The sequence below is a fragment of the Eptatretus burgeri genome, chromosome 5, assembly GCF_056783735.1.
Source record: "Eptatretus burgeri isolate ZD-2024b chromosome 5, Ebu_testis_v1, whole genome shotgun sequence".
Classification (NCBI taxonomy): domain Eukaryota; kingdom Metazoa; phylum Chordata; class Myxini; order Myxiniformes; family Myxinidae; genus Eptatretus; species Eptatretus burgeri.
In genome coordinates this window covers 119,335,618-119,358,473 of record NC_140965.1, presented here as the reverse complement: position 1 = coordinate 119,358,473, position 22,856 = coordinate 119,335,618, and the positions used below count along the sequence as shown (strand labels likewise).

Below are 22,856 nucleotides of genomic sequence, written 5' to 3'. Positions count from 1 at the left end.
AAGTGGCTCAACCGTTCGGGCAAGCACTCCAACGAAACGGTTGCAGAAACTTTTTCTTTTTTACATTTAATTTTCTATATGCATCAATGCTGAAGTGAGGGATCGCATAATGAAAGATTGTACAAAAAAATGCACATTTTCACTGAGTCAGCCACCACCTGACACACAAAAACGACAGCCCGGGCCAAACGCAGGCGAGTGGGCCCTGAACTTTGTTCAAGTCGATTGATATATTCAGTGACCGTGCGAATATTGTAGATCCCTCACCACGTGCCTTAAGCACTCAAGCAAGCACTCCAACGAAATGGTTGCAAAGGAATGGCTAGCTGACAAGCGATTAGCGATTGCTGATCGGTCATATAAACATCATGCGCCCAAAGACACCCGGACCGTCAAGCAATGTCCGAAATGGAGAACTGAATACTTTTTTTTATCAGTCAGAACTACTACTGAAGTCAATAAAGAAGTATAAATTTTGAAATTTGGTTGAGACAAAGAGACTCTTGAAGTTATGGCATGTGCGGAAATGAAACAAACCCACAAACTCTGGCATTTCCAGGCGTTTATAAGCATTGCAATGTATCTATCGATTTGTAGGTATGCTGATCAGGCATTCGATGATATGAGTGAGGAAAGTGTAAAAAACAAAACTTCATTATTAAGAAATCGTGGTGGCCTGTTCCAATTCAAGGCATTGTTGAGAAAGCCAAAAATAAAAATGGCAAATTAAGACCCCAGCAAGGTGAACAAGGATAACGCCGCCTTGAAAAAAGAAAATGAAATAAGGCCGTTAATTATCTTGAAGAGGGGTATTTAGGTTAACCCAATCACTCGATTTTCATTCATGAACTCCAATGGAGTTCCCTTAGTGTGCATGCAAAGTTTCAGGCGACTATGCTTCATGGTTTTGGTGTTATGGAGGAGATACACGTTTTGGTGGCACATTGATTCTGGGGGCACCATCGATCAGCATTAATTGGTGAATGACAAAGATGCCGTGGTGTCTTTCATGAACAGTGGGCGAGCTATCGCATGCACCCTGAACAAATTATAAATTCTTGCTGTCAAGTTACTTCTGGGAAGACAATGGTAAACCATCCAGCATAACCAGTGCCAAGAGACTGCTTCGACAACATCAACACTAAGAAGTCAAAAGAGTCTGCTACATTGATCAATTTATTGAATAATTTGAGTGGAGATGACATGGGATGCAATTACACACCAAGGTGTTTAGCAATTCCTTTCTCTGATAAGTAGAAACCGTGTTCATTTTTACAAACTCGAAATACATTCTGAATGTGACGTGTCTTACCTGTAACGATTGTGAAATGACTCGGAGACGTCATGGTTACAAAGGGAGGTATCACATACTTTGCTCTCACTCCAAGCTCTGCCTGGTGATCCATGCTGGGTGTGCTGGTGTTCTGTATGTGAAAGGGAAAAAATTAAATCCATACTCATGACTTTGCTTTACATCACCTCTTGTGTCTGTTATTGTTTCAATTATCCCATCATTAAATCAGGTCAGGTCAGGTATGGGAGCATGTGCCAGAACAGCGCGTCGCTGCGTCCACTTTCCGCCGGTACTCCGGGGGCCTCCGTCTGGCCATCCCCCAGGCAGATGCCAGGCCCATCCCCATCTCCTTGAGATGATGGTCAACCTGCTGCAACCATGAGGCACGTGGTCGGCCCACTGGCCTCCTCCACTCATGAGACTCCCTCGCTGAGAGAATCTGGTGAGCAGGATCAGCGTCAGGAAAACGAGCCACATGTCCATACAGCCGCAGCTGACGCTCACGGACTATGCAGGTAACAAATCTCATCCGAGTCTCTCTCAGCAACCGCTCGTTGGACACAAAATCCGACCAGCGATAGCCAAGGATTCTCCGAAGAGACCTGGTACCAAAGGAATTAAGTCTCCGTCTCAGATCCTTGGTCAAAGTCCAAGTCTCGCACCCATAGAGCAAGACTGGAAGTACCAAGGACCTGAAGACTCGGACTTTCGTCCTCCCGCACAGGTACCGGCAGCGCCACACCCCATGATCCAGTGAATCCATGACTCCTCAGGCCCGACCCAGACGTCTATTGACCTCCGGCTCACAACCTGCGGAGACATGAATATCACTGCCAAGGTAAGTGAATCTATCCACGACCTCAACATCCTCACCACAAACAGACACAGACAGGACAGCAGCATCCAAGATGTCACCGAAAGCCTGGATCTTTGTTTTGACCCAAGAAATCCGTAATCCCAACGGCTCCGACTCCTCATTCAGCACCTCGAGGGCCCCCAAGAGGATGTCTAAAGTCTCCGCAAAGATGACTGCATCATCTGCAAAATCAAGGTCCGAGATCTTGACATTGCCAAACGATGCACCGCAACTTGATCTCTCCGACATCCCCCCTAAAATCCAGTCCATACAAGTGCTGAAAAGTGTGGGGGCAAGTACACATCCCTGACGAACTCCAGTAACAACTGAAATAAGTCAGAGGCGGTACCACCACACTTCACAGCACTCTCAGTACCAGAGTAGAGTTCAGACATCAGATCGATCAGTTTTCGGTGGCACCCCACGAAGACCAAGAATCCTCCAGAGGACATCCCGATTCACTGAATCGAACGCTTTACAGAGATCAACATAGGCTGCAAGCAGCCCCTGCCGAAACTCTCGTCTGCCTTCAGTGAGGACACGAAGAGCAAGGATACGGTCAATCGTTGACCTCTTTGGTGTAAAGCCTGACTGCTCTGGACGCTGGTGCTCAAGCAGATGGTGGCGAACCCTATCAAGAATTATCCGAGCAAAGACCTTGCCCGGCACTGAGAGCAGCGTCACCCCTCGGTAGTTGTTGCAGTCTTGGCGATCACCCTTCCCTTTCCAGAGAGGGACAACAAGGCCCCTCTTCCAGTCAGTTGGGATGATGCCTGTGTTCCAGGCAGAGCACAAAACTGCATGCAACGACGCGAGTGCAGCATTTCCACCAGCCTTGAGAAGTTCAGCATGGATGCCACAGATCCCTGGAGCTTTGCCCCGTTTCAACTGGTTCACCGCAGCCCGTGTTTCCACAAGCGATGGTGGACCACAGTTGATTCGAGGGGCAGCAACAGGGATTGTAACACCCTTGACGTCCAACTCGACAGCTGGGGGATCAGCCTGGTACAACCGCTCAAAGTAACCGGCCCAGCGGGCCTTCACTTCAGACTCCTCTGTCAAGAGCCTACCACTCTCTGCTCGAACTGCAGTGCTCCGAGGGATGGGCTTGGATGAACGTAATGCGCGAATTCCCCTGTAAGCGGGACGAGAATCACCTGTCCACAGGTGATGCTCTACCCCTCACAGATTCCTCGCACATAGGCCTCCTTGTCCACCCTCAGTGCACGTACAGTTTTACGCCTCAGCTCCCTGAACAGCTCAGCTCTGCCATTCAGCCTGGCCCTGCGACTCTGGTCAATGGTATCCAGTGTCCCTTGAGAGACAAAATTCTTCTTTGCCCTGCGGTGAACTCCAAGGCATCCACCGGCAACATCAGGGACGGTGGTCTTGAAGGTGCTCCACAACTCTTCAGGACCCCAAAGCACCCAGACCCCCAAGTGTCCACTCAGCCTTTTCGCAAACTCCTCAGCTACTCTCTCATCCCTGAGCTTGCCAACATCCAACCTAGGCTGAGATGGTACCATTCTCCAGGATTTAAGGTGCAGCTTTAGAGGTGGTACAACAAGCCTGTGGTCAGGATTCAGGAGCTGAGCACTCCGGTGAACCCTGCAATTCTGGATCATCCTCCAACGACCGTCAATGAGGACATGGTCAATCTCCTTTGCCACACCGCCAGCGTTGGAATACCAAGTCCAGCGATGAGCTTGCGGGCGCTGAAACCATGAACCAGCCACCCTAAGTCCATGACTTCTTGCAAAGTCAAGGAACTTAGTGCTATTCTGGTTCATAGTTCCTGACCCATGGGGACCAACACACACCTCATAACCATCCCTATCAGTTCCAGTCGATGCATTGAAATCCCCCAAGACTAGAAGTGTATCTCGTCTGGGGCACTGATCAACCACAGACTCGAGTGTGGCGTAGAATGCATCCTTCACGGTAAGATCACTCGCCTCAGTCGGAGCATAAATAGAGACCAGGAAATGACACCTAAGGAGTGACGAATCCTTAATCTCATAATACGCCGTTGACTGGTGTTACCTCAATTATCATTGGGGTCAGCTTATTGGACACAGCTACAGCAACTCCTTGGGTATGGTGGCTCATCAGAGCGACCAGACCAATAGTAGGTGTAACCACCCACCATTATCTCGCCGCAATCCGGTCTCCGAACCTCAGAGAGAGCTGCAATCCCGATGTCCAAACGCTTGAGCTCAGATGATAACAGAGACAGGTGATCATCCTCTCTTAGGGATAGGACATTCCAGGCACCCACCCGAAGGGACCGCCTCAGGTTAACCCAAGGAGACCGCCGTCTGGTGGACGACACCTCAGCACCACTCCGACACACTCTCCCGCAATCTGACCCAGGGATGTTACCCCGTGGTTTCCCTCCTATCAAAGATTGGGGGTCCGAAGGCTTTGCCCCAATCCCGTCATCCGGTGAGCTGCCCTGCGAAGGGAAGCTGCACAGGAGGTACTCCGACGGAGTGGGTTTTCAGATTTTTTTGCGTTTTTGCGTTTTGCGGAATGAAGCGTTTTACGGTGGCTGGAGTGCAAATCCTGCCACCAACCTCCTAATAAGAAGTAACCCAACTGCAGGAGGACGTCCGCAGACACAGTTGGGCACTAGATATGGATGGCCGTTGGCTCACAAGGAGCTCCTCCGCCCTTTGACAGGTTTTGTTTTTAATCCTGCTGGGTGTCCATATCCAAACACCCTCCTCACCAGAAAACCTGGTGGGGGAGACGGTTTAGTCGCCGACAACCCGACCATGGAACAGGTTAGTACAGGTTTACATGGTACCTGTAGCAGGTCACAGATCGAACCTGACCTGACAAGATCATTAAATGAGCCAATTCAAACAGCAAGCATCTCATCATGTATACACTCGGTTGAAATGGTTTGCTAAGATCACAACAAGAAACAAGAACGGCTTTAGATGGAGTGCATACCTCCGTCAGGCTGAACAGTATATGTTTTGAATCCCACTCAAAGGTCCGATCTGGATTCGGACCTCCAAAATCGAATCGGCTTGTTCTTGTGACCTACCCAATTCATCCACCAAGTTTCGTCCGAATCTGTCCACAACTGTTTGAGATATCGTGCTATACAGTATGTATATCTTTTTTAGCCCCTCTTACTCAATAGTGAAGAATCACTTTAAAATTAACGGATCCGGATCTGGATCTTCACCAAAATTGAATCAATTCTTCCTGGTCACATACCCAACATGTCCATCAAGTTTCGTCCAAATCCGACCATAACTTTCTGAGGTCTCCTGCTATTTGTCGTTTTTGGCCTTATCCCTCATTGCTGAGAAATCACTTTAAAACTTTAAATAATCTTATACCCTTTAGAATCCAGAAGACACTCAGAATCCTTTCTACCCTTTTGCCCTTCACACCTTTCAGACTTTTTAATACGCTGGAGACCCCTTTGTCCTGAAGACCCTTTTGAAACGTTTTAAGACCCTTTAGACCTTAAATTACACCCTTAAGATTCCTTCGATCTTTTAACACCCTTTCGACCCTTTAGACCCATTTGGACCTTTTTCAGGCCTTTAAACCTTTTGACCTTTCCCAATCTATATCACCCAACTATCTCCTCATACTCTCAAGATTTGTCTTCCTGAAATTTAATAGCCTTACCCTACTATCCTGAACTCTAACCCTTAACAGAATCTTTGCACAAACAATGTTATGGTCACTTGCTCTGAAATGTTCCCAACCTCCACCTCCTCCACCATATTGGGATCGTCATTTAAAAGGAGGTTTAACACTGCACTCCCCCGAGTGGGATTAACTACAAACTGGGTTAAAAAGCAATCCTGGACTAAATATAGGAAATCCTCATCGCTCTACCCCTTCCCTGTTCCTCCACCCAATCTATCCCTGAAAAAGTGCTCATACTGATATTAAGATTCTCTTTATTATGTTTTCTTTAGTTATTTAAATATACACATACAGTACTCGTGAAAATGGAAGTTACTGCTCATTAAAAACAGTGCCATAATCCTATTAGTCCCTCCAACTCTAATAAATACCACCCTCTGCTGGAATTCCCTGCATGATCACCATCCTGGGAATTTCAATGATCACCACTCACGATGCCATCACAAGATTGTACCAGTGACAGTAGTAGATGATAAATGGGGTTTCTGGGACTCCCATTCAAATGAATGGGGAAAAGGGAAAAAACTTTCTGATTCAAGCCCCAAAAGCCCAAAATAGGAGGCTGATTTTCTCCCCCTCCCATACAAGCAAATGTAAAATTGAGACTGATTTTCTCCCCACCTATCCCCTTCCCTCCCATACAAGGAAATGCAAAATTGATACTGATTTTTCTCCCCACCTATCCCCTTCCCTCCCACACAAGCAAATGTAAAATTGAGACTATGAATGATTGAGACTTACTGATTACAACACTTCTTCCCTTTTATATTTTCATTCCACTCAAAGAGTGAACAAACGAATATTTGCCCATGTTCTACTTTAGGGAATAACTTAATTTTCATATAACATTCATTTCCATCGAGTATATTCACAAAGAATAACGTGGAACTTGGTTCTTGGTTTAAGTGTCTTTGTTGAGCAGAAATGAAATGATAAACTTCTCTAAATGCTCTTATTTGGCCTCCTCCTGAGCCTCATATCATTTTGATATTGTAGTCAATTGTTTTTCCATTGTTCAATTGATAACCATCAAAGTTTTCAGTCCATTCAAGGATATTTTTTTTCCTTTACATCCTCTAACTTATTTGAAATTTAATTAATTTGCTTATTGGTTTTACCTACTTTTACCCCGGTTATTTCTTCAATAAGACTTATTTGATATTTCTCACATTCTTTATGTTTCCCATTTAAATACCAATACAAGGCTGATTACATCTCCACTCTTTGGTTTGGTTATTGCTTGGTTCTATTATATATAAATCAGTAAAAAGATGGCAGTAGCATGTTAAAATTCCCAACTCAATATCTTAACACATACATAAGGGGGATGATTGATTCCATTCTCTAATATATATATATATATATATATATATATATATATATATATATATATATATATATATATATATATATATCATCAAAAGCTCCTAATGCTTTCTTATTTATCTATTCTGTATATAATTGATGTTTATAACTTCTTATTGTATTCATTTTTCTGTACTCTTCCTTCTTTAAGGTTAAACAGTTGTAATAATGTTTAAAGTTTATTGTTTCCATGATTATATTTTCTTTATTCCCTTTAGCTTCTTATCACACATTTCAATGTTATTATTATCAATATATGAAAAAGCATAAAACTTTCATCTCAATCCTATAAATTCACTCATGACCTTCACACCCAATTCATCTTTAAACTTACCAATAACCTTTTTATTATTTGATGAAAACAACACATCACCTGACTTATAATTACTTGTATCATATATATCAATATTATCAATCATATCCTCATATACATCACTTGGCTTAATTTCAAATATAAAACTATCTGCATCCATATATAACAATGACACATTATCCTTATACTTTGAATTAAATTATTCCAGTAATAGTTACACATTAACGACTTTGACAGTCAAGAATTGATGTTCCTATATAAATAGGTTTATCCATTTCAATACCCTCTTTTTTCAAATGAATCGCACAAAAGTTCTCTGAAAACACCTCCGCTCACTCAAAACTTGGTCTATTAATTAACTTTGAAGCCTGTTTCCAAGATGTAGCAAGTCTTATGTTTTGTTGATTCCTAACATTTTCCATAGTCTTTCAAAATACAGCATTATTCAATAATTTATATAAGTCATTCTCAAAATCTGTTTTTGCTTCTGTTCTCCATTTTGTATTAAAATCAATATACTTCTTTAACCAATGACTTTGTTTAAATTTCAAAATCCTATGAATTTTCCTCACTCTCAACCAAGCAGATAAATATTGTCTCAAGTTCCTTTGATGCAAAACATAACTTTTTTATCATTTAATGTAGTAAGTGGTTTTTCTGTAGATTTACCTCTAATATTAAATGACTGTTGGTAATCACTTAACCATTCTTTTCTTGGACTTTCTTTATCAGGGGCATAAAGTAGGTCTTTATGTTTGTGATGAAGTTCTTCTGGATATTTTAAATCAACCTCAAAATAATATCCAACATCAGCTTCATCCAATTCTTTTTGAGAGGAGACAACAATGTCTTGTAAAACTTTTCATAATGTTTTTCTTGAACCCATTTAAGTTTTCTATAAGGTAAAGATTGAGACATAGTCCACCCGTACAAATTGTTAGCATCATACTACATCAGGTAAGAGTTGTCCTCATTCTTATTATAATCAGGAAGATATTTGTTATTTGCTTTAGCATATCTCTTGGAACATACTTGAAATATTCCTCCTCTTTTAGCCTTCTCTATCATTAAAATCATATCTATATCACTGATTAATTCCAAATTCTGTTATGTCATTTTTCACATCACACTCCATACCAAACCCAGGGCCATGTAATAGTGAGCGAGGTCTAATCCATAAGAATTTTTATGATGACAGACTGTTCTAAAAGTTTCAAACACATCAGCCAATAACAATACATCAGTTTTAAGATACAAATCATGATATTCTCCAAGATTCTTTATATTAAACTTCTCCTAAACCTTTTTAGCTTGTGTATAATCTCTATCAGAAATATGAGTTTTATTCAACTTGCTGTAGGAACTTTTCCTTGAAGGAAGTTGTGTTTCTTTAAACTTCTCAAATGAATCCATGTAGTCATACGGATATATTCCCTTTTGCGATAAGAGATCAATCTCTTCTTCATTTGAGAAATATCATTTAAGATTCGGTAAGTTTTTAATATTTGATGCTTAGTTAGATAATGGACTTGCCATAAACTTGTATGTGTCAAGAAATCTGATATGGGTTAGGGGGGATGTATGAATTGGTTTTGTGAACGAGATGTATTTTTGATCTTTGTTAGGAATGACAGAAATATCTCCAGATGTCTTTGAAAGTTCATTTATAAATAGATGTGTCATAGTGAGTGTTGTGAAGAAAGACAGGAATAAAGTTTAGGGGGTTGTAATTAAGATTACAACGGGAATGAGCTGGACCTCTATATTTTCCAGTAAGATGACAATGCTCCTTAACTTTGACCTCTTCCTCAATTTTCTCCTCACAAATATGACAGATACTGTTCTTTGTAAATTCCTTTTTCTCTCCCTTTGTTAATGAGATTGCTTTATAGGTTTTAACCATTATTTCTCTTCATCTTATGAAGTCTTTTTCCAATCATCTTTCAAACTCCTCTGAAGCATCTTTTCCTCTATAAAGTTCTAACTTGTTGTATTCATCACCAACAGATGATTTCATATAATAACAGAAACCACAAGGAGTATGTTTTTGATATTTCTTTGTGTATGATTTATTTGGATTTGGAGAAACAGTATCTATCTTTTCAAGGATACTTTCAAAATCAGCATATATCACAAACGGATGTTTTATAGATTTATTAAAATCTTTGAATGATATGTTTGAACCTGCTTTTGGTAAATTGAGTATGGTTGATGTATGATTACTACAATATTTTGAATGTTTATTTAATTGTTCTTTTATGTGAAAGGAGTTGAGACATCTCTTACAAGGATACGTTTTACATTTTCTCTTGTATAGTTGAAATTTGGTTCATCTTGAGAAATTTTTGATGAAAGCATAATGTGATTTTTCCTTTGAAGTAAAGAAGAGAAGGTCAACGTGTGTTTCATCATTTTTATAGTTGTTTGAAATTTTTAACATCTGAACTTTGTTTGCATCCGTTAATCCATATACATGAACAGATAGATTTTTCATTTTCTCAAATGTAGGAATATCTCTCAATGACATTGGAAACTTTAAATCTTTAACATTTAATGTGTTCTCATATTTCTTATAATGTTCAACCCTTTCAGGTTTCCTTTCTGGAGGATGCAAGTAAGCAAGAACAGACCATAGAAAACATTTATTTTCTTTGTTTTGACTATTAACAACCACTTTCTTAAGTTTAATCTCTTTTGGTAAATCAATATAAGAAGAAGCTTGAAGAGCATCTGATTTTAAGAGATGTATATCTAAAAAGATTATTTTTGTAAGAGCAAATCCACTACCTACCACAGTGTTATCAACATCTTGTTCTTGTCTGTGGAGTTCATCGTAAACATCACATCTAACAAAATCTTGAAATGATGAAATATAGTGAGGGGTTGTCCTCATATAGGGAGTAGTTTCGTCCTCTTGTCTTACCATTTTCAATTTTACTCCCAGATAAAATTTAAATGTCTTCATTTCACTTAATGTGTTTTTAATTATAGTTTTAACAATTTGTTTAACCACATCAACAGCTTCCATGATTGAAGATGGTCCAGGGTCTTGAAAGTGAAACAATCTTATTTTTAGAATTCCATTAAATGACCCATCAGTGTTTTCAATGGAGAATTTAGTTGCACCTTCTCTTTCTTCATTGTTCTTGTGTTTGCATGATTGAAGGTGTTTATTATAATTTTTTTGAAAGAATATCATTATCACATCTATCACAATGTTTTCTTTCTTGGTCAAGTGGAGATATTTGTCTGAAAAGATTGAATGTGTGTTTGTTGGTTTGTAGGTATTTTTTATAAAATTTCTATTCATGATTGCAAACATTGCAGTACGTTGTATTCACTATATTTATATAACAAAACTTTGCTTAAAATAAAATTTTCTTGAGGAAAATTCCGTTTAATTTATATGTGAATCTGTGCTTCAAATCATTTTATTCTCCAACTTTATTCACTTAATAAATACAATGTATCAAGACACAGAAGACAAGTTTCAATCAATCTCTTCATTTGTAAAAGATACTGAGAAATATGTCGAGGATGTAAAATTGAATAAAGATAAATATAACAACTATTGGATAAAAACAATTATGGTGAATAATATGAGTTCTTCAACTTCCTTCAGTGGAAGGGCTTTTTGTATATCTGGAAGAACATCAATTAAAGGAGCTCCAACAAAAGTTTCTCCTCTCCTTCTGGCAATATATTCAAAACTAGGAAAAGCAATGAAACAAGAGAAAGTATCAAAAAAGAAAAACCTCATGGATGAAGCTTTAGAAAGAAATGATAAGACCATCTGTAATATGCAAGGAGAAATTTGTATTTTTTTCAACAACCCGAAAGATGTATATCCTGATGAAATAAAAGATGTTAAGATATCAGGTGAAATGACATTTTGTTCAATAGTAGGGAAGGACTATTTTAAAATTACCTTTAATATAAAAAATGTAGTGGTTGAATCTGTTTATGAAAAAAAGTATATAGATATAGATGGTAATGTTTTTTATACTAATTAAACATGAGTCATTATTCAACTGAAGATTTTGAAGATTATGAGAGTGATGATAGTATCTCTGTTGGAACAGAAGACAGTTATGATACCGAGAGTTTGTGTTCAAACGATAGTTATGAAAGTAGTTTTATAGATGATTGTGAAAGCACCAATGAAAGTACCGAAGATGATACCGAAGATGAATTTTATTTGAAGTAAAGTTTTACTTTATAAATATGAATAGTTTACTAGATTTTGAGCATCTTGAATTTCCTGATTCTCCACATGACAAATTTTAGAATTGTCCTGCATGTGAAAGACAGGGATTAAACACAGAGTCAAAAGCCTATCAACAATGTATGTTCTGTGATTATCTTATAATTAATGATAATAAAAAATATAAAAAGGAATATAATTCTTTGAGATTTACACCAAAAATGCATTACTTTACAAGATTGATTTGAGAAATGAATGTAAAGTATGAGGGTGAGATTGCACCTTTTCTTTCAAGAGAAGAGACTGAACAAATGACGACCATGTTTCGTGGATTGATGATTTATATTATTAATGATTGCCATTTTCAGGGAAATATCAACACAAGATATTGCATAAATAAAATAATGGATTATCTTGAAATTAAACCTGAACTTCGGATAAAACAGAGTTTCCAAAAAATCCAATAAAAAAATCAAATAACCTGCTTTCCAAATATATAAATGAATGATTTTTTTACCCAATTGGGAAAATAAGATAAAATTTAACAACCATAAAAATCTTCCAAATTCATTAAGATGTCTCATAGTTGGTTCAAGCAGATGTGGAAAAACCTGCTTACTTTTAAAGATGCTCCTTACTCCTAACTTTTTAGATTATGATAATTTAATAATTTTCGCAAAGTCAAGTTTTCAACCTGAGTATCAACTACTCTCACAAGGTTTTAATGCTGGTCTTCAAAAAGAAGATATAATCGGGTTATTGAAACTTCAAAACAAACAAAATGATTACAACATTGAAGATATAATACAACTATTTTGTGATAAACAGAGATACAAAAAGAAATCAAAGCCGATAACTTGTATTCTTAGTGATAAAACAACGGGGTGTCGGACATCTTTCCCCAAGATTTGGATAAATCAAAAAAGAACCTCGTTATCTTTGATGATTGTGTTAATGAGAGAAACCAAACAGTAATGGATAGCTACGACACAAGAGGGAGACATTCTTCTTGTAATTGTATTTATCTTAGTCAATCATACTTTCAACTCCCTCGTCGCTCAATAAGGAACAATGCTAATACTTGTATTTTATTCAAGTTAAATTCAATACATATAAACAATTTTTTGGAGAGACAACTGTTCTACATTATGTTGTAAAAAGGAATTTGGGGATTATATGAAGCACTCGACCTAAAAATATAAATATATTGTTGTGAAACAAGATGAGATATTAAGGGATATATTTTTTATTTTATAAACGATTACATATATAAATGACAACTATGATTATAAATCTTGTGGGTAAATCTGCTTCTGGAAAAATCTTTCCTAAAGCAAGGTTCTTGAATAGTACAAATGAAAATATTGTAAATTTGCTTAAAAAGCCCCATGTAGTTCGTATTGTATCAACAATAACTCGAGAAATAAGACCTGGAGAAGGAGATGGTGAAGAGTATTACTATATTTCAGTGGAGGAACAAATGTGATTGAGGAATGAAGGCCAAATATTTGAGGAGGTTTCTCTTGGTACAACAAAATATTCACATTGAAAGAGTGAGTTAAACAAACTAAAATCTGGTGGTCTTGGGATATTAGACATTAATCCAGAGGGAATGAGACAAATTATTAAACATCTGAGTGGTAATGGGGTTAATAATTTATCATTCGGTTTTGATGTTGATGAAGAAACTCAATGCAAACATATGAAGAGCAGAGATACAAGTGTTAGTGAAGAAGAAATTACAACTCATATTAATGTTGATAAAGAATTTGATGAAATATTTAAAGAAAAGGATTTATTTGAACACATCTACTTTAATGATGAAGAAAAGGAAAATTTCCCTGTTTACCTTTATAATTCAGTGAATGATATTTTCCAATAAATAAATGGATGCAAAAGAAAGAGCAAGAAGATTTAAGGAGCATCAAGAGTTGGTTTCAAAAGTTGTAAAACAACACGAAGACATAAAGAAGAAATGCAGACAAAAATTAACGGGTGAAGAAGCATTTGAACGAAAACAAGAGAAATTTTTTAAACCACTTTTAAAAACTTCCCAAGAAAAAATTATAGATGCTTCCACAGTTCCCACAATAGAATATACTCTGAAAAACTTCAAATGTTAAAAGATTTCACTCAAATGATGGAAGAAGAATTGGAGCATGTGGGAGAAATAGAATATGATGATGGATTATTTCAACAACTGGAAGAGAATAATCAACCCCCTGATTATATTGTGAAGGCTCTTCAAAACAATGAATATTCAGCGGATTCAAAAACCAAAGCAGGACTCATTCCAACAGAACAACCAGCAATATTTTATCTTGTTCAAAAAAAGGGATTGATATTTAATGATGAATTAAGGTTTTTGAGTTCTGCCAACCCCCTGTTAAACTAACTCCGAGATTAATGTTTCTTCGAACAAAAGATGGAAAACAAGGTTCAACTGTGAGGGATGAATCAAAGTATTTTGATAAACCATTGGATATGAAAAATATGGATGATGGAGTATATATTGATCTTCTGGACTCTCTTAATTAGAGGGTTAGTATTTCTGGTAAAAGTATGAAGAATGAGAAAGAGAAACACATTATTCAGGCTTTAAGTAGCCTTGGTTCAGGTGTCAGTTTTCTTCCAAATGACCCATCGCAATTAGTTAATAGACTGTTATTGCTGTTCGCTAGTAAGAAGGCTGGAAATAACAATTGTTTTAATGAAGCATCAGCCATTGCAGACCAGTTGATGAACATGAAAATAATTAATAGATGCCAACACAAAGACATTTTATCCCATATTAAATTAGAGGAGAAGCACAATCCTTAGTTTTAATTTCACAAGCGACCACATCTTCATTCCCATACCCACGGCAACTTGACACAAAAAAAAAAGAATATGAGGCATCTTTATTGTCTCATGGAAACTGATAATACCTTGTTTACTATCACCGAGAAAAATGACAAGTTCAGTTATAATCCGGGAAGTGGATACAAACCGATAACAGTTTGACCCAGAACATATGAGATTTCTCAAATATCTTCCAAAATTGCTCCCCTTATGAAAGAACAGGGTGATGAACCAAAAAATATTGTTATAGATATTCAAAAATATACTTCAAAGTCAATGATTAAACTTAAAAATAACTATAAGGTTGATTTCACAATTCATAATTCATTTAGAGAGTTATTGGGTTTCTCCTCAAAAAAGATTGAAACTAATGGGACGTTTTACAGTGATAATGTCATTCAAATATCCTCAGGAATAAATTCGGTATTAATTTGTTGTGATTTGATTGATGGCGCTTATAATGATGGAATAAGAACAAATATAATATTTTCATTCGGTGCATACTCAACCCCAATTGGTTATAGATTCAATATGGAGCCCAAAAATCTGGTTTGTCTACCTGTGTCAGGAAAAACCATATACAGAGTAAATTTTAGGATAACCGACCAAGATAATCACATGATTTATTTTAATGGAGAAATTATATCAATCAGATTTCACCAACGTGAAGTTTTCCAAGAAATTAATACGATGGTTATTGTGAGGAAACACGAGTTGGGAAAATATAAAATAATTACAGGGGATGGGATGTTCCTTTCCTCATACTACAAGGGTGAAGGTATGTATCTTGTCGAGGATACGATAAACCTAAGAGACGACGGGGTGTCGGATATCAATTTAGAAAAAAAGGAGATGGGATAATTGATACTCCAATGGGTATAGGTTCAACTATTCTTAAACATAAAGACCTAATTGGTTCAACTGCTTCTGCTGTGGGAAATGTAGCGGGTGCTATAAAGAGTATAAAAGATGCCCAAAAGGAATCTCATAAATTGCAAGCAACAAAATAAATCAAGAAAGGCAAAACTCAGTTGTCTCCCCAAGAACAACAGAAAAGAATTCAAATAATTGGGTCATGGTTTCAAACGTTTTAACATCTTTCATCCGAATTAAATACAAGTATGGAAGCAATTGATTTAATTCTTTAAGATGGAAGAGTTAACTCTATTTTGGTTTTGAAACTCGGTGGAAGGTTGAGAGTTCAAAGGTTAAGAAAATTAAGTTTTTCCCGAAAGTAGAACATGGGCAAATATTCATTGGTTCACTCTTTGAGTGGAATGAAAATATAAAAGGGAAGAAGTGTTGTAATCAGTAAGTCTTAATCTTTCATCATCTCAATTTTACATTTGCTTCTGTGGGAGGGAAGGGGATAGGTGGGGAGAATATCAGTCTTAATTTTACATTTGCTTGTATGGGAGGGAAGGGGATAGGTGGGGAGAATATCAGTCTTAATTTTACATTTGCTTGTATGGGAGGGAAGGGGATAGGTGGGGAGAAAATCAGTCTCAATTTTACATTTGCTTGTATGTGAAGGGAAGAAAATGTCTCCTATTTTGGGCTTTTGGGGCTTGAGTCAGAAAGTTTTTTTCCCTTTTCCCCCATTCATTTGAATGGGAGTCCCAGAAACCACATTTATCATCTACTGACGGTCCTCACGTGTTGCCCAAAAATTTATTACATTTGGAAAAGGAAAGAAAAAATGTAAAAACGTTTATTTGAAAAACATTAATTTATTTTAACAGTTACACTTTTGTACTTGCCATCACAATAAAATATTATTGTCCAAAGGAAGCTGAATCAAATAGAACAAGTATCATCTTCACCTCCCTTCTCCCCACAACACCTGCCCATGAAGTGGTAACAACTTTCGCTAAAATATAAAGTTAGAATAAAAACAGGAATTTATTTGGTTTTACATTGAAATGAGATACCAAGTAACCATTATGAAAACAATGATATACAGTACAGGATGTCCGCACAGTCTTGTTCCGGTTTCTTAATTTTATTACATCCAAACCACAGAAGACTTTGTGGACACCCTGTATTGTAACTGTAATCTCCTGCAATGAAGGCAATGGACACATTAGAGCAAATGTTATGTCATACCTGATCGTAGTCCCACCGAAAGCCATCAAACGAAATGAGCAAGAGTTTGTTTGGCTTTCTCTCCGACCCCATGTGTGCAGGAAGGGCACTCAGTGATGACACAAAGAGCAAAGTGGTGGAAACGATCTTGAGAAGCTCCATCTTGTTTAAATGCAATGAGGAACCTAACAGGGAACATTTTTTGGAGCATAAAGTTGACCAAATGCTCACAATGAAACAGTAGCAAGGATATAACACTCTAAGTCCTTTCCTTTTACTTGGTATGAGGAATAGATCTGTGTAACCTGAAAGCTAAATCTTGAATGCTTTTTATCAAAATATCATGGAAACAAGGCGAGTTACTAAGATGGTTGCCATGGCAACAGAATTGAGCCAATCATAGCCGTGATCTAATCAGGTTGAGATAATGTCATGAGGAATAAATATCTGCCATATGACAGCGAAATGTTCAACGGTTTTTTAAATATCGTGGACACAAAGGTACATGGACAGATGGCCGGTCAGACGGAGCTCATATAAATGTCCCCCGTCTCACCTTGCCGGAGGGGCAGGGGACAATTGCAACATGAAAAGTTACATCCAACTTAATTCTCAACATCATATTACCAGGGAGAAACAATTAAGATTGATCATGAATGATGAAGAACAGTAATTGATGGCAGGAATGTACGCAGACAATTATTACCTTGTATTACGAGAAGGATTTTATTTTACCATCTGGTTGATGGGTTTTCAACAGAATGCATTTGAAATTGGATTGAAAACGCATTTCACATCAAGAAAGAGCAATCAGAGATTGCAGGCCCTCGCCAGGACTTGTTTTGTGTCGTGTATTTTGTTTGGCAAATAAATGGAAGGATGTACTAAATGAAAGGTCGTTGATTGCAGAAGAGAGGTTTAAATGGTCACCTTGTAAATGTGTAAAAGTCAAAAGGTCTGAAAAGGTCCAAATGGTCTAAAGTGTCTTGAGGATCATATAAGATTGAATGGGTCTAAAAGGTGTAATTTAAGATCGAAAGGGTTTGATTTGGTGAGATAGATAAATGGTAAATCGATAGTTAGATGATAGTGAGATAGATAAATGGTAAATCGATAGTTAGGTAAATCGATGTAAATTAAGTAGGGAGACTGTGAAGTTAAGCGTTATGTGTCAGCACATGGGAGGTGGTGCTGTGGTAATTAGATAGCGATTAAGGATAATTTCTCCCAGTTTGTAATTGCTCCCTGTGACCTTTTCTCGATGTTTTTGTGTTTCAGGACCGGTGATAAAGAGGGGATAATGTCCTTAAAACAATGAAAAGAGAGCTGCACGTCCAGGCAGGCAGAGAACCCCGCCTCCAGGGGGATGGCTGGTGAAACCACGCCCCATGGGTGATGATGAATGGGCGTGATGTTAGAAAGAGGAAGAAGAGCACGTCTCTGGAGGAGAACAGGGGAAGCTGCTCGTTGTAGGAGAAGAGAAACACAGTTGCACTGTTTGTGACGAGCGGACCTAAATTGAGATAGAATTGGTGTTCTGAAAGGCGAACGAGGACAGTGGTGAAAGGACGCGATGGAGTGGAACGGTCTGGCTGGCTGGCTACCTCTGGACATGACGAAATACAGTAGCAATTCTCGTGTCATGCTGTGAATTTACCCGTGTGACGGAGTAAGATGCTAATCATCGACTGTTGGGCTGAATCGTGTGGGACCAGCCTCGAAGCTTCTTGTCCAGCCATCGGGGGAAACAGACGATGCATTTCTGCAAAGCAGCGACGTCGGTGAGGACGATCAACGCAAGAAGCTGTACGGTGGTCTTTGAGCCTTGGTGTTGAGTACCGCTGCCTGAATTACCTCCCGTAAATTTGCCTGCCCTCCCGTACATAGCGGCTGTGCGGAACTTTGGGCACATCTTCCCATGCAGTGATGAAGCGGTTTGGTGGCTTTCAAGCTACTGAAACACACTCCTGGACCTGAAGCTAAGTGCCGAAATAAAGGAGGGATTTTTCTTTGTTATATTCTGTCCCCTTGTCTATATTCAAGTCTGTGTGGAGACGCCTCAAAATTAGATTTAGATTACCTCGCATCTTGATTATTCCCATTATAACTGTTGATTTTCTATTTATGAAATCATTATTTATTTAAGTTGTGGTGTCCGTGTATCTGTAGTGGGTTTGAGTACAACCTGTGTGCCTCCGTCCTTTGCCGCCCTTTCCTTCCCGTGTGCGCCATAATCTCCGAGAATCTTGGCTGTAAGTCTCCAAAATAACTGTTTGGCCATCCATCCAGGTAGAGGCGAAACCCACTAGACATGACAATAGGTTAAAAAGATGCCTGGTCATGGAGATGGTTAGATAGATAAACAGATAGACAGACAGATAGGTAATAGGTTAAAAACCACATACCTGGTCAGGGAGCTAGTTTGATAGATAAGTAGAAAGATAGATAGATAATAGGTTAAAAACTAGACACCTGATCAGGGAGCTGGTTAGATAGATAAACAGATAGAAAGACAGATAGATACCTGGTGCATACCTGGTCTGCATACCTGGTTAAAAGCTGCATACCTGGTCAAAGATAAACAGTTCGACAGATCGATAATAGGTTAAAAGCTACATACCTGGCCAGAGATAAACAGTTAGACAGAAAGATAATAGGTTAAAAACTACATACCTGGTCATCGATAAACAGTAAGACAGATAGATAATAGGTTAAAAAATAGACATCTTGTCAGGGAGATGGTTCGATAGATAAACAAATAGACAGTCAGATAGATAATATGTTAAAAACTCAACACTTGGTCAGGGAGCTGGTTATATAGATAAACAGATAGACAGGTAACAGGTTAAAATCTAGACACTTGGTCAGGGAGCTGGTCAGATCAATAAACACAAAGAAAGACAGATAGATAATAGGTTATAAACTACATACCTGGTCAGGGAGCTGGTTAGATAGACAAACAAATGGACAGCTGGATAGGTAATTTGTAAAAAAAAATAAAACTACATACCTTGTCAGGTCGCTGGTTAGATAGATAAACAGAGAAAGACAGATCAATAATAGGTTAAAAACTACATACCTGGTCATAGATAAACAGTTAGACAGACAGATAATAGGTTAAAAACTACATACCTGGTCATAGATAAACAGTTAGACAGATAGATAATAGGTTAGAAAGTAGACATCTGGTCAGGGAGCTGGTTAGATAGATAAACAGATAGGAAGACAGATTGATAATAGGTTCAAAACTACATACCTGGTCACAGATAAACAGTGAGACAGATAGATAATAGGTTAAAAACTAGACATCTGGTCAGGGACTGGTTAGATAGATAAACAGATAGAAAGACAGATCGATAATAAGTTAAAAACTACATACCTGGTCATAGATAAAAAGTTAGACAGATAGATAATAGGTTAAAAACTACAAACCTGGTCAGAGATAAACAGTTAGACAGATAGATAATAGGTTAAAAACTACAAACCTGATCAGAGATAAACAGTTAGACAGATAGATAATAGGATAAAAACTAGACATCTGGTCAGGGAGCTGGTTGGATAGATAAACAGATAGAAAGACAGATCGATAATAGTTTAAAAACTACATACCTGGTCATAGATAAACAGCTGGAGAGATAGATAATAGGTTAAAAACTACATACCTGGTCATAGATAAACATTTAGACAGATAGATAATAGGTTAAAAACTACAAACCTGGTCATAGATAAACAGTTAGACAGATAGATAATAGGTTAAAAAGTAGACATCTGGTCAGGGAGCTGGTTAGATAGATAAACAGATAGAAAGACAGATCGAAAATAGGTTAAAAACTACATACCTGGTCATAGATAAACAGTTGGACAGATAGATAATAGCTTAAAAACTACATATCTAGTCACAGATAAACAGTTAGACAGATAGATAATAGGTTAAAAACTACATACCTGGTCATAGATAAACAGTTAGACAGATAGATAATAGGTTAAAAACTACATACCTGGTCATAGATAAACAGTTAGACAGATAATAGGTTAAAAACTACATACCTGGTCATAGATAAACAGTTAGACAGATAGATAATAGGTTAAAAACTACATACCTGGTCATAGATAATCAGTTAGACAGATAGATAATAGGTTAAAAAGTAGACATCTGGTCAGGGAGCTGGTTAGATAGATAAACAGATGGAAAGACAGATTGATAATAGGTTAAAAACTACATACCTGGTCATAGATAATCAGTTAGACAGATAGATAATAGGTTAAAAAGTAGACATCTGGTCAGGGAGCTGGTTAGATAGATAAACAGATAGAAAGACAGATCGAAAATAGGTTAAAAACTACATACCTGGTCATAGATAAACAGTTAGACAGATAATAGGTTAAAAACTACATACCTGGTCATAGATAAACAGTTAGACAGATAGATAATAGGTTAAAAACTACATACCTGGTCATATATAATCAGTTAGACAGATAGATAATAGGTTAAAAAGTAGACATCTGGTCAGGGAGCTGGTTAGATAGATAAACAGACAGAAAGACAGATTGATAATAGGTTAAAAACTACATACCTGGTCACAGTTAAACAGATAGATAATACATTAAAAACTACATACCTGGTCATAGATAAACAGTTAGACAGATAGATAATAGGTTAAAAAATAGACATTTGATCAGGGAGCTGGTTAGATAGATAAACAGATGGAAAGACAGATTGATAACGGTTAAAAACTACATACCTTGTCATGGAGCTGGTTCGATAGGTAAACAAAACATTGGATAGATTGATTGATAGATAGATAAAAATTGATACCTGGTCAGGGAGCCGGTTAGACTGATAGATAACCAAAACTAATAATTTCACAATACTGTGTCAATTGAATGAAAATACAATAAAAAATATTGATCCTCTTCCAAAGGTTGTTGGTAAATTACTTATGCGAAGCTCATATGGATCATGGTATCTCGAAAAAAACGAGATCTCCAAATATCTTAGAGACCGTCGAGAAGGCAGAAAAGTGAAATCATGAAGTGTTATAACTTACAATCAAGGTCCAACACCTTCTCCACTCTCCCAGGAACATGGGACACATGCAATTCCTGCAAGATTGGGATGTTTATAGCCAAACAGTGGGCTCCATTTATAATCCCACCTACATTTTGTTTCTGAACAGGTGTACAATTCCCAAACCAACCGACAATACAAAATGATATCAGTGATTGTATAACAGCTCGATAAAAAAACAGGTTCAACATTCACATGTATGATAAAGATCTCGTGTTGATGTTGCTGTCGATTGCTCTGAAAATGGTTAACAGGTTACTCCACAAAGTGTTCTGATAACTAGTTAATGGGTTCATACATAAAGTGTTCTGATGACTAGTTAACGGGTTCATACATAAAATGTTCTGATGACTAGTTAACGGGTTCATACATAAAATGTTCTGATGACTAGTTAACGGGTTCATACATAAATTGTTCTGATGACTAGTTAACGGGTTCATACATAAAGTGTTCTCATGACTAGTTCACGGGTTCATACATGAAGTGTTCTGATGACTAGTTAACGGGTTCATACATAAAGTGTTCTGATGACTAGTTAACGGGTTCATACATAAAGTGTTCTGATGACTAGTTAACGGGTTCATACATAAAGTGTTCTGATGACTAGTTAACGGGTTCATACATAAAATGTTCTGATGACTAGTTAACGGGTTCATACATAAATTGTTCTGATGACTAGTTAACGGGTTCATACACAAAGTGTTCTCATGACTAGTTAACGGGTTCATACATGAAGTGTTCTGATGACTAGTTAACGGGTTCATACATAAAGTGTTCTGATGACTAGTTAACGGGTTCATACATAAAGTGTTCTGATGACTAGTTAACGGGTTCATACATAAAGTGTTCTGATGACTAGTTAACGGGTTCATACATAAAATGTTCTGATGACTAGTTAACGGGTTCATACATAAAATGTTCTGATGACTAGTTAACGGGTTCATACATAAATTGTTCTGATGACTAGTTAACGGGTTCATACATAAAGTGTTCTCATGACTAGTTAACGGGTTCATACATGAAGTGTTCTGATGACTAGTTAACGGGTTCATACATAAAGTGTTCTGATGACTAGTTAACGGGTTCATACATAAAGTGTTCTGATGACTAGTTAACGGGTTCATACATAAATTGTTCTGATGACTAGTTAAC

The 22,856-nt window shown here is 37.5% G+C and overlaps 1 protein-coding gene across 2 annotated transcripts in view; it reads right to left on the bottom strand.

Annotated features, from left to right (window-relative positions):
* Window positions 1-22,856, bottom strand: part of LOC147027241 (ectonucleotide pyrophosphatase/phosphodiesterase family member 7-like) — a 62,135-nt gene that overhangs the window by 38,218 nt on the left and 1,061 nt on the right. Inside the window, exons 2-4 of one of the 2 annotated variants that reach the window (XM_085883505.1) lie at window positions 21,685-21,739; window positions 16,658-16,821; window positions 1,313-1,424 (exon numbers count right to left, since the gene is read on the bottom strand). In XM_085883505.1, the coding sequence (XP_085739631.1) occupies window positions 1,313-1,424; window positions 16,658-16,798 (253 nt within the window). In that variant the 5' untranslated portion in view covers window positions 16,799-16,821; window positions 21,685-21,739. Of the gene's footprint in view, window positions 1-1,312; window positions 1,425-16,657; window positions 16,822-18,821; window positions 18,937-21,684; window positions 21,740-22,856 lie in introns of those variants that run through there. The other variant, XM_085883504.1, reaches the window with a different exon arrangement.